The sequence below is a fragment of the Nuphar pumila genome, chromosome 13, assembly GCF_984573655.1.
Source record: "Nuphar pumila chromosome 13, dmNupPumi1.hap1.1, whole genome shotgun sequence".
Lineage (NCBI taxonomy): Eukaryota > Viridiplantae > Streptophyta > Magnoliopsida > Nymphaeales > Nymphaeaceae > Nuphar > Nuphar pumila.
In genome coordinates, this window is record NC_143261.1 from 102,702,149 (window position 1) to 102,714,304 (window position 12,156).

The following is a 12,156-nucleotide window of genomic DNA, read 5'->3' on the forward strand; positions in this document are numbered from 1 at the left end:
ATCTGCATGGAAATTTTTACTTAGCTACTTAGGCAGAGAACTTACAGGCAAAAGCAGGTGAAACAAGCCAAACAAGGGCCAAGTAGGAAGATCCAATTTTATAGTAATTTCCCAATATCAGAATAACAAACCACTGACAGAAGCCTGCCTTAAATAGCCATCTTTGAGCCTCCCACTTGACTAACTCAACTTGTACACCAGGAGGTAGTTGAGGAAATCTCAGGGAATAAACCTTGTAACAGAATCTTTGCAGGATGAGATAACCAAGATGCTGACCAGTTAGTGCCCCAATTATGGCAGGAGCACCAAATAAGCCAACAACTAACCATGGATGTGCAACATATGGCACTGGAGAGGAACATATATGTGGCAGCAGAAATGCCACAAGCATGGATAAGCCAAGTGAAAACATCCACATGAAAAGGGTGCTTAAAGAAGACAGGCACAATGATTTCACAGCAGATGAACCACCCATAAATAGTGATGCCATCCATAACAGAAGACCTTGCATTATCACAGAATTATAGAACATAGTTGCAAAGTTTTGACTGTACACAACCATGTAAGATCCCTGAAAATAGAAATACAAACAAAATCATCAGAAGCAAAATATGTACGATTCAAAACTTTTTTTAAGAATGTAACACTATTCTGAAGCAGAAACTGAAGGTATCCATCACACAATTTTATTCAGCCAAGAATATTGTTAGACCAATGAATAAAAGAATTAAAAAATAAATAAATTACATCGCTCAGCATAACAACTTTTTTTAAGAAAAACTGGAGAATAGAGAATTGAAAGAATATAGAAATGCTAACGAGAATATCTGATTTATAATACAGATCAGAATGAAATCCCAAAGACATTCAAAACGTGTGATTTAATTCTCACATAACACAATTGCATGTAGACTTGTCAATAATACTGCATCATGCATATCTCATTCTATAAGTTCTAATAAAAAAAGAATACTACAAGCAATAAAAAGAAAAAATATACAAATATCTAAACACATAAGGCAGAAGATCCAGATTAAAATAAGTCAGTTTGTTGTCGAAGAAAAATGCAGTTGATCATTCTCATATTGAAGGTGAGTAGGTCCACAACTACAGCCACATAACCTGAAATTTCATGAATGCATCATTTACTAGGGAAATTTTCAAAATCACACCTGAAGTGTAGACAATAATCAAAAACACACCTCGGATAATGTCAAAAATGTTAATATGTTAATATATATATATATATATATATATCCTAGGGGCAATTTAGTCTTTTCACATATGTACAATTTCTGTATGTATTTTTCCTTTTTCTGTTTTTCTATTTTTATTTTCTTATTCTTGTAATTATTCCCAGCCTCAAGGGCTTATTGGGAACTCCCCCAAAAGAGTCGTTGGATAGATCCCAACGACTCCTTTGAGCCTCCACAATGTGTATAAATATGGGGTTAGCCCCCATTCCTTATAGCACTTCTTGAAGGGATTATTCCCAGATAATATTTATTATTTTATGAGTGTTCTCAGCCCTTAGTGGCTTATTCTTGTATTTTCATGTGTTGACCCATAAGAGGTCTTATTCTCTAAGTGTTCTCTTGCCCATAAGTGGCACACCAAAGCATTTAATTCAGCTCGTGACAAAAAACACACCTAAACTTTTCCACTGTTAATCAAAAACCAATTTTCATCTATTTAACATGGGTTATCACTAACCCAAGCTGAGTTAATAGGTGAAATATACTATTTTACTCTTAAGACTCTCCTTTATTTTCCCTCTTTCCATTTAAATCAAAGTTGTTCAACTCTTCTCTCCATCCATTATAAGGCTCAACAAGATCTCCCTGCCTCCCATTTTTTCCTCTTTGTCATCAAAGTTGTTCAACTCCCCCACACACTGTTAAGCTATGTCACATGGGTGCAGCTGCGGCTGCGGCTGCGGGGGTGCAGCATTTTCAAAAAACTTGGGTGTGGGGGTGGGCAAAAATATAAAAATTATATATATATATATATATATATATATATATATATATATATATATATTATTTTAAAAAACAGGATTTAAAAAAATGGGTCAGACCCGGGTCGGGTCTGGACCCGACCCAGACCCAAACTGGATATCCCACCCCTTGCTTTTATAAAGCAAGAGAGGGGTTAGGGTTTTCTCATTCAAGAAAACCCTCCCCACCTCCGCCGCCTGCCCTGGTCTCTCCTCTCGTCCGACCTCCAGCCGCCGACCGATAGCCCCCCCCCCCCCCCTGTGCTCGTCCCTCTCCCTCTCTCTGTTACCCTCTCCTCCCCTCGGTTTCCTTCCCTCTCAAGTTCCCTTAGTCACCGGAACCCCAACGAGCCCCACTGCTTGTTTCTCCCTCTCTCTCTCACGACATTTTTTTGACAGTCGACCCCCCTCCCGTGGGCACCCTGTCCGTCGGCGACTTCAGCGCCCTCCGCGGCCTTCTCAGGTAAACCCCCCCTTCCCTCGAGTCTTCTTCTCTCTTCTCCTTCTCCCTCGACCCTCCTGTTCTCAGGTCGGTGGACCAGAGCCACTATCATGGTGGCTCTGGGTCTGCCAGGGAGGGCGGTGTTTAGCACCTCCCCTCCCTCGACCCTCCTCATTTTTTTTGTTCAAAAAATGTACACAAATGACCTTGGGTGCGTTGACTGCACCCAGGGTCCCGTTGACCGCACCGGGTGCCACACCCACGTCGCGTCAACGCGAGTGCGGCACACAGTTAGCCAAGTCCCTGTGACTTAGCTGTTAAGAAATATGCATTGTATTATATAACTAAGTATACTAAGGTACACTTATAGGTCTTTTTCTTAGTATTTCTTGTTAGAATGTGTATATACATATATACATATTCGTATATATGTATATATGTACTTTTTTCTTGTTTGTAATTAGAATACCCAATAAAGGTATTTCTATAATAGGGCACTGTCCATTAGGGACAGATTTAATCTTTTTTCTTTTTACTTTTTCTTCTTTTCATTTAGTTAGATATTTTAGGCTTTGGCCAATGGCAGTTTTGTCCTTGGCCTTCTAGTTGTTGGGGAGCTCCACAACAACTAGATTTCTAGCTGCTGGGAGCTCCCCAACAGCTATTTTCTGTCCTCTCTCTCATGTCAACTCTATAAATGGGACCTCTTTCCCCTTGTATCTCTATGCATTTTATGTGCATGTGTATTGTTATCAATAAAGACTATTTTTTATGTGTTTTGAGTGTTCTTTTAAGCCCTTGAGTGGCTATTGTGTTTTCATCCCTTGTTAGTTCATATTTGCCTCTTGTTTGAGGTGTGTGGAGACTCCTTGAGTTCATTACAAGGTATCAGGGCCATCGGTATAGTGATAATTGTGAAGCACTTTCGTGTGGATGTGAGATCGAAGATCGTGTGATCGTGGGCTCGTTGTGTCCAAAAGAATCCGGCTTTTACTTTCTCTCTCTTTCTCTTTCTCTCTCTCTATCTCTATCTCTCTTCTTCTATTGTATCGATGGAGGATGAACGAGAAGTCATCGTTACCATTCCCGTGAGACTCAATGACACTAAGTGATGTGGGCATCCATAGTAAAACATAAAATTTGGGAAAAGGGTCTATGGGGTTTGGTTGATGGCACCAAGAAAGAACTAAAATTTGTGCTCACCAAAAACGAAAATGGCAAGGAAATAACGCTTCAATGGACATGGTGCGTTTACGTGTTGGGTCAAGTTGGGTCCAACCATAACCCGACCCAAATAACAGTTTTTTTTTTGTGTTTTGGTTTGGATCAAAGGGTGTGGCCATTTTGGTCCCCACCTTGACCCTGATAAACCCTACCACCCCTCCCTCTCGTTTTCCCTCATTCTCCACTCTATCCTCTTCCCTCCTCCACAATGTTAAATTAATTTATTGTTATTGGAATTTGATTCTTTGAAATTTGTATGTGAAATATCTTATAATATATATAGATGTCTCCCCGTAACCACATTTTTTTAAATTGCCGTGTCGTACCCTCTGTGCCTGCACCCTTACCCATATCCATGTGACATAGATGGTAGCCACATACATTGGAATGATCATGAAGTCGCGTCAGTAATTAAGTAAGAAAGGTTTATATTACCAAAATATCAAAGAAAACAGATTGGGTTTTGCTCATTTCTTCCTCAACTTTCTCTCCTCTTAATTTAGGAAGATAAGGTGATGTTGCAGCTTTTAGTAGAAAGGGAAGCATATTTTCCCCAAGATGCTGAAGAGACCCTGCCTTCAAAAGCTTCATCTTGTCATTCTGCATTTGACAAAAGGAGAAATCTAAATACATAAAATAGAAAAATATTCAAAATGAAGCAAAAACAACAAAGTATGAAGTACAAGCTACTGGTAGATGGTAGAATAGAAAAGAATACAAACTACAATTCTTCCAGAAATACCAATGGCCTTTTGCCAATGACAATGATAATAGATGGAAAACGGAGCTAGAAAAAAAATTCATGAGCAAAGTCTCCAGTACAAATATTTGCAGGTTCTTCAAGATTTTACTCAGCCATGGTAGCCACAGTAACTTTTAGTTGCACATGAGAGAAACCATGATAACTTGCTACAGGAAAACAGATTTTCTTATAGAAAAGAATACAAACTACAATTCTTCCAGAAATACCAATAGCCTTTTGCCAATGACAATGATAATAGATGGAAAACGGAGCTAGAAAATTTCATGAGCAAAGTCTCCAGTACAAATATTTGCAGGTTCTTCAAGATTTTACTCAGCCATGGTGGCCACAGTAACTTTTAGTTGCACATGAGAGAAACCATGATAACTTGCTACAGGAAAACAGATTTTCTTATTCACATAAAAGGTTGGACCTTTGATATTGGATTTTCTACATTGAGGACCTGCTGGTCCCAGTGAAGCTACCTGATGTTGTATGTTTGTATGTATGTGTGCATATGTGTATGTAATTGGGGCACCTACAGCGAGACTTGTATGGTGTCACATGAGGGATGGAACGCTAAGGCACAGCTTGACAAAGCCAGATGCAAAATGCATAGATATACAATATAGGGCCGCTAGAATATGTTAACTGAAAATATGTGAACCCGAGCATGAACCGAGATTTTCATGGGTTTTTTTTTTGTTTTTTTCTTAAATTTTCACGTACAGATGTGATCTAGATGTTCGGTTTTATAGAAACCGACTCTTAGATCATCCGATTATGATGCATAAGAAGGATCTTTTAAGGCTTGAAAATCAATGGCTCAAAATTTTTGCAAATATTCAAGCATCCAAAAATTACATTTTTTCATCAAAAATACATGATCCAATAGTTGATTCCTAGCAAATGGACCATGCAGAATACATCTGAAGGATCAGATTTGCAAAAAAAAATGTTGGAAATACATAGTTCACACTCCGGTTCACATATTTCCAGTTAACATATTCTAGTGGCCATATATATATACACACACAACCTTATACTTGGACAATGGCCTGACTGATCTAGTGTTCCAAACAACTATTAGTGACAATAAATAATTGACAGAAGTTGAAGCACTACCTTCAAGATAAAACATAATGATGAAAGAAATGAAATCATATTTCATGGGACAAAATTCATATTTACTGATGTACAGAACCTATTTTGCTTTATGTAGAGAAGGTTCTACCTTTGCTTTCCAGTGAGTATCTGCAGTCTATAAAAGAAATTATAATAATAAATGGAAAATCTTAGAGAAATCAGGAAGTAAAATGTTAGAAAAATCAGAAGGTTTCTTCCAAATCATCACTCACAAGCATCTTTGTTTTGACGACACGTCACATAAACACAGATATAGGAATAGGACACGTCACAAACATGCACAGTACAACATGTGGGTTTTGTGACATTTGGAATTGTACTATGTATTTCAATTAGTATTTGATTTTAATTTAGGTTTAAATATCCATTTGAAACTTAATTGGGTTTAATATGGTATTCGGAAACAATGGAGGCTCAAGTGTACGATGCCATGAACATTGTCATTATTGTTCTAACGAACATTTCGGCCGATCAATAGCTTATTGATTAAATCGGAGTTGACCTTGATATTCCTCATTTTGAGGGCATCGAAATTGACTATCTACACGCCCAATTTGATGTTGATTTGAGCATTTTATAATCAGTTGAAGTTCATAGCAAATTACAGTACAAAAACTAACATTTTCGGCATCCACTAAATTTTCTGGTTGATCTTTGCATGTTCGATTAAATCTAAGACCACCAAGATGATCTACATTTCGAAAGCTATCGAATCAACTATTTAAACGTCAAATTTGGTTGAGTCTTCATGCTTGTAGGCCTCCTGAAAGGTCACATTGTCACCAAACCCATATAGAATTTCATGTGGGGATGCCAAGTGGCAATCTCCTTTTATTTTATTAATTAAATACTTAATGATCACAAATCCAACATATCTAATTAGGAAACCTATAGGATTGGAAGGATAGAGTTTGGGATGAGTAAGGAAACCTATATGGAAAGGGATTCTTTTAGAAACATTAAATAAAAGGGAAGAGACCCCTCCAATTTGACAATCTCTCTTTCGTTTTCCTACCTCAAATTTTCATAAGTTTAGACCTTCATTAAAGGAGCTTGGAGATCGGTAGCTGGTGATGGTGAAGCAAGCCATACATCCAACATCTAGCGATTTTTTGGTAGTGTCCATCTGCCCGATTTTTTTTAAAGATTTACGTGGGTTTTTACATCATGCATGCACCAAGCATGCATATACATGCGGGGATATAATCCAGAAGTATATTCACATATGAATCTGTTAAAATGTGTCACTCTTATATATATATATATATATATATTGTAAGCCCTAGGGGCATTTCGGTCATTTCAGCATTCTCCCTTTTTATGCATCTTCACAATTGTGAACATGCATGTAATTTGTATTATTTTTCTTTTTCTATTTTGTTTCCTTTTCATTTCTTATTTTTTATTGCTTTGACTAAGTCAAAGTGGGAGGGGGTAGACTTTGGACCCCTTCCAACGGCTAGAATTCTAGCCGTTGGAGGGGCTCCAACGTCTAGTAGGAGCCCCTCCCACTTGGTCTCCTTTTGTATTATAAATAGGAGGCTTTCCCCCTTTAAGATGTATTCTTGTGAGAGCCTTTAGTGCTCACCCTCTCTTATTGGATTCAACTTATGAATTTTTGGGTGTCCCCTTTGTACCTTTTTGGTACTTTTGTTCAAGTGTTCTTGATGTGTGTTTGAACACGTATTCTTTTACGGTGTCGGTGCTTTTAGTGCACATCTTTGAAGGTATTTTTACATGGTATCAGAGCAAGGTTCAAAAGAAAAGAAGATCGTGCACTTTTTCTCTTTGTTGGAGCACCTCCAAAAGTGTGCCATCAAGGTGTCGTGGTTGGAGTGAAGACTCGGTCCTTCATTCAATATTTTAGAAGCATTCTACATCAAGTAGGAATTCATTTCGTATTGTGGTACGCATTTACTTCTCTTTCTATTCTCTTTAATGGGTGAAAAGGATTCGCACTTCTCCCTTGGCTTCAAATTAAATGGAATGAATTATCAAGTTTGGGCCGGGAATATGGAGGCCCATATCAAAGGGAAGGGTCTTTGGGGATATGTTCAAGGAACTATTCCCGAACCCGAACCTAAATTTACTATTGTTGAGGAAGGGGAGATTAAGGTCCTTGAAGGGGAAGAAAGAGAAAGGGCTTTTGAAGAATATAATAAGAAGCATGAAAAATGGGAAATGAAAAACTACAAAATTCTTTTGTGGTTCTTTTCTTCCGTTGAAACTAAAATCAATGCCAATATTTTGAAGTTTAAGAAGGCATATCAAGTATGGGAATATCTTGAACGGATGTATACGTCAAGAGATTTATCCCATAAATATTATCTTCAAAAGAAGGCTTTGACTCTCCAACAAGGAGAATTGACCGTAAGGGAATATTTTGCCCAGTTATCGGCTATATGGGATGAGCTTGCCCTCCTCGAACCAAAGTGGAGTGGAGAGGCAATTGAGCTAAGGCAAAAACAACTTCAAGAGGATCATTTCTTTAATTTTTTAAATGGGCTTAGACCCGAATTTGAGCAATCTAGATCCTCTCTTTTATTTTTCTTCTTTTCCCCTCCTTTGGAAGATGCTTTAACTAAATTGAGTGGAGAGAAAACTAGATTGAGAATGAATAGAACCAATCAAAATGTGTTGGTCGTCCCTTCTAAGAATGAAGATGAAAAAGCTTATGCGGTGTCAAGACCGGGGAACAATGTAAAAACCTACAAACCTCCTCATTTCAAGAATCAATATCAAGGAGGAAATGGGCAATATGGTAAGAGAGACTATAGCAAGCTTCATTGTCATTTTTGTAAAGAACCGGGGCATATAAAGCCTATTTGCCCTAAATGGAAAAAATTGCTTGCAATAGCTACCACCTCTCAACCGGAAGAACGGTCATCCTCATCAAATGGATCTCTTTCTCTCCAACAAATTATTGAAGCCCTTCAACCATTGATTAAAGGATCTATCTCCGGAGTCGCTATGTCCTCTTCACCTCCAGGTAAAATTCTTTGGCCCTTAGATTCAGGAGCATCATTTCACATGACTCTGAATGCACTTGTTTTGTCCAATTATTCTAAAAATATTTTACCATCCTTTGTATCTATTGCGGATGGGGTTTCTCTTGAAATCAAAGGAACCAGTGATTTTGAAAGACAAGATTTTTCTATTCCTAAAGTTAGATTTATCCTAAAATTGAATTTAAATTTACTTTCCGTCTCTCAACTTTTGGATTATGGGTGTGATATCAAATTCTCATCACATAAATGTTGGATACAGGATCGTCAGTCCGGGAAGTTGATTGGGGAAGGCTCTAGAAAGGGTGATCTCTACTTTATGGAATTTCATCAAATTCCGAAAACATCTTTTTGTAACATTACCCAACATCAAGATATAAATGTTTGAAATAAACGTCTTGGGCATCCAAATATTGACAAACTTTCTCATATTTAGTTTACTAAAACTCTATGTAAGGAGAACTTCAATTGTAATGATTGCATTTTGGGAAAAATGAGAAGCTTATCTTTTGGATCAAGATCAACTTTTTCAACTAAGCCTTTTGAAATTGTGCATTCGGATGTATGGGGACCCGCACCCATTGTCTCTAAGGGAGGTTTTTCATATTATGTTATTTATGTTGATGATTATTCAAGATATAGTTGGATATATTTTCTTCGACATAAACATGAAGTTTTCTCCACCTTTAAGAATTTTCATGCTATGATTCAAACTCAATTCAATGGAAAATTCCAAGTCTTTAGAACCGATTCCGGAGAAGAGTATCTCTCAAATGATTTTATAAGATATATTGAAGAAAATGGAATTATACATCAAAGGTCTTGTCCCAAAACCCCTCAACAGAACGGTTTAGCCGAAAGAAAACACAGACATGTCATTGAAACTACAAGAACCTTACTAATCTCTCAAAGAATTCCAAAAAGATTTTGGGCCGAAGCTGCTTTGGCCTCTGTCTATTTAATAAATCGTCTTCCATCCAAAACCTTAAGCCAAAAATCTCCTTTTGAAGTCTTATTCCAAAAAGAACCTGATTATAACAAATTACGAATTTTTGGTTGTAAATGTTTCATTCTTACTGATAAAAATGACAAGTTATCCCCCAAAGGCATTCCTTGCGCTTTCCTTGGTTATTTAGAAACCCAAAAAGGATTTAGATGTTATGATTTTCAAAATGATAAGTTTTATGTGTCAAGAAATGTAACCTTTTTTTAAAATGAAAGTGGCTTTGAGAAAGACAAAACTCCTCCTGATGATGTTGATTATTCATTTTTATTTCAATTATTAGATAAGAACGATGATTTCAGTGACGATGAGACAAACTTTGAGAATGAAATGCCTCTGTCTGTTGAACAAACAAATGATAGAATTCATGTGTTTGTTCAACCTATAGAAGAAATAGTAAGTGAATCAATTACTTATTCACACAGGGATAGGGATTCCTTTAGAAGTGTCATGGAAAGATATAGTGATCTTAGTGAGTCTACCCAATAACTCCGCCTGTGTAGTTATACACTGCCGGTCCCAAGCCCGGATAAAGGAGGAGGGTTGCGGTAGGCCTGTGACAGCCAGCATAAAAACTTTGTCATATCCTATGAAAATGAACCAATATGAGAATTTCGTTGGGGCATTCCCTACTGAGCGACGCGTTGTACTCTCTAGGCCCGGAGGCAGTGATAAATGTGCAAGGGTTGCTAGGTCGTCGCCCAGAAGCGACGCGTCACACCGGCGCCCGGGTGTGGTGTCAAATAGGCAAGGGTTCCCTCACTTTGTTGGACGGGTGGGGGTAAAGAAGTTAGTCCAAGACCATAAAATTAGGTTAGCCACTTGGAACATAGGGTCTTTGACTGGTAAGTTGGTAGAGTTAGTAGATGTTATGTGTAGGAGAAAGATTGATATTTTATGTCTTCAAGAGACCAAATGGGTAGGTGAGAAAGCTAAAGTGGGAGAGGGTGATTGAGTCTAGGTTGAGGAAGGTTGTCATGATATCGGGGAATCAATTTGGTTTTATGCCTGGAAGATCAACTATGGAAGCTATACATCTTCTTAGACAACTTATTGAAAGATATAGAGAGAGGAACAAAGATTTGCATATGGTTTTTATTGATTTAGAGAAGGCATACGATAGAGTACCTAGGGACGTTCTCTGGTGGACAATGATGAAGAAAGGTGTTTCTCTCAAGTACATTAGTATAATTAAAGATATGTATGAAGGAGTAGTAACCAATGTCCGCACTTGTAGAGGGGTGACAACCAATTTTCCGATAACGGTTGGGTTACATCAAGGATCTGCTTTAAGCCCTTTCCTATTTGCGATAGTGATGGATGAGCTTACGAGATCAATTCAAGATAATGTACCGTGGTGTATGTTGTTTGCTGATGATATTGTTTTGATTGATGAGTCTAGAGCTGGGGTTAATGCTAAGTTAGAATTATGGAGACAGACATTGGAAGCTAGAGGTTTTGAGTTGAGTAAGAGTAAGACTGAATATATGGAATGTCGGTTTAGTAAGCAACGAAGTAGTGATGGGAGTGTAGTGAAGCTTGGTGAGCAAGATATACCGGTGAATGATTATTTCAAATATTTGGGATCCATCATTCAAAAGTATGGAGAAATTGATGGAGATGTAAATCATAGGATAAAGGTTGGGTGGATGAAATGGAAAAGTGCTACTGGAGTGCTGTGCGATCGTAGAATGCCATTGCGGTTGAAGGGAAAGTTTTATAGGACGACTATTAGACCCGCTTTACTATATGGTACGGAATGTTGGGCTGCCAAGAGACATCATATTCAAAAAATGAGTGTAGCTGAGATGCGGATGCTTAGATGGATGTGTGGAAATACAATAAAAGATAAGATTCGGAACGAAGAGATACGTAAGAAGGTAGGTGTTGCACCCATTGAAAATAAGATGCGAGAGAATCGTTTACGGTGGTTTGGACATATTCGGCGAAGGCCTAATGATGCTCCAGTTAGAAGGTTGGAGAAATGGGAAAATATATTAGTTAAAAGAGGTCGGGGTAGGCCTAGAAAGACTTGGATGGAGATGATAGGAAAGGATATGAATGCTTTGAACCTCACCGAGGACATGGCGTTGGATAGAAATGATTGGAGGAAAAGGATTCATGTGGAAGACCCAAAATGAATTTCTTTTTTGGTTCATATCGCTGACCCCAATTGTTTTGGGATGAAGGCGTAGTTGTTGTTGTTGTTGTTGTAGTGAGTCTACCCAATCTAGCAACTTACGAAGGACAAAGAGAACCCATCTAGATTTATATCTTACGAATCTTTTTCTCCAAAACATAGAGCTTGTCTTAGTGCCATACATTCATATGAAGAACCTAGGAGCTTCGAAGAAGCTTAAGAGAAATTAGAATGGAGAGATGCTATGGAAACTGAGCTTAGTGCTCTTAACCGAGCCAAAACTTGAGAATTTCAATGTCTTCCTGAAGGAAAGAAGGCAATTGAATGTAGATGGGTCTTCAAAGTTAAAACCAAGAGCGATGGGACTCTTGAAAGATACAAAGCTAGACTTGTTGCAAAAGGGTACAGTCAGGAGTATGGTATTGATTAAGATGAAACATTCGCTCTTGTGACTAGAA

General features: G+C 37.9%; 1 protein-coding gene across 1 annotated transcript in view; it reads right to left on the reverse strand.

Annotated features, from left to right (window-relative positions):
* The window catches only part of LOC149819543 (Zn-dependent exopeptidases superfamily protein), a 53,407-nt gene that overhangs the window by 18,345 nt on the left and 22,906 nt on the right, over nucleotides 1-12,156 (reverse strand). Inside the window, exons 7-8 of the mRNA XM_089984273.1 lie at nucleotides 4,098-4,262; nucleotides 46-571 (exon numbers count right to left, since the gene is read on the reverse strand). Coding sequence (XP_089840399.1) covers nucleotides 46-571; nucleotides 4,098-4,262 — 691 coding nt within the window. The remainder of the gene's footprint in view (nucleotides 1-45; nucleotides 572-4,097; nucleotides 4,263-12,156) is intronic.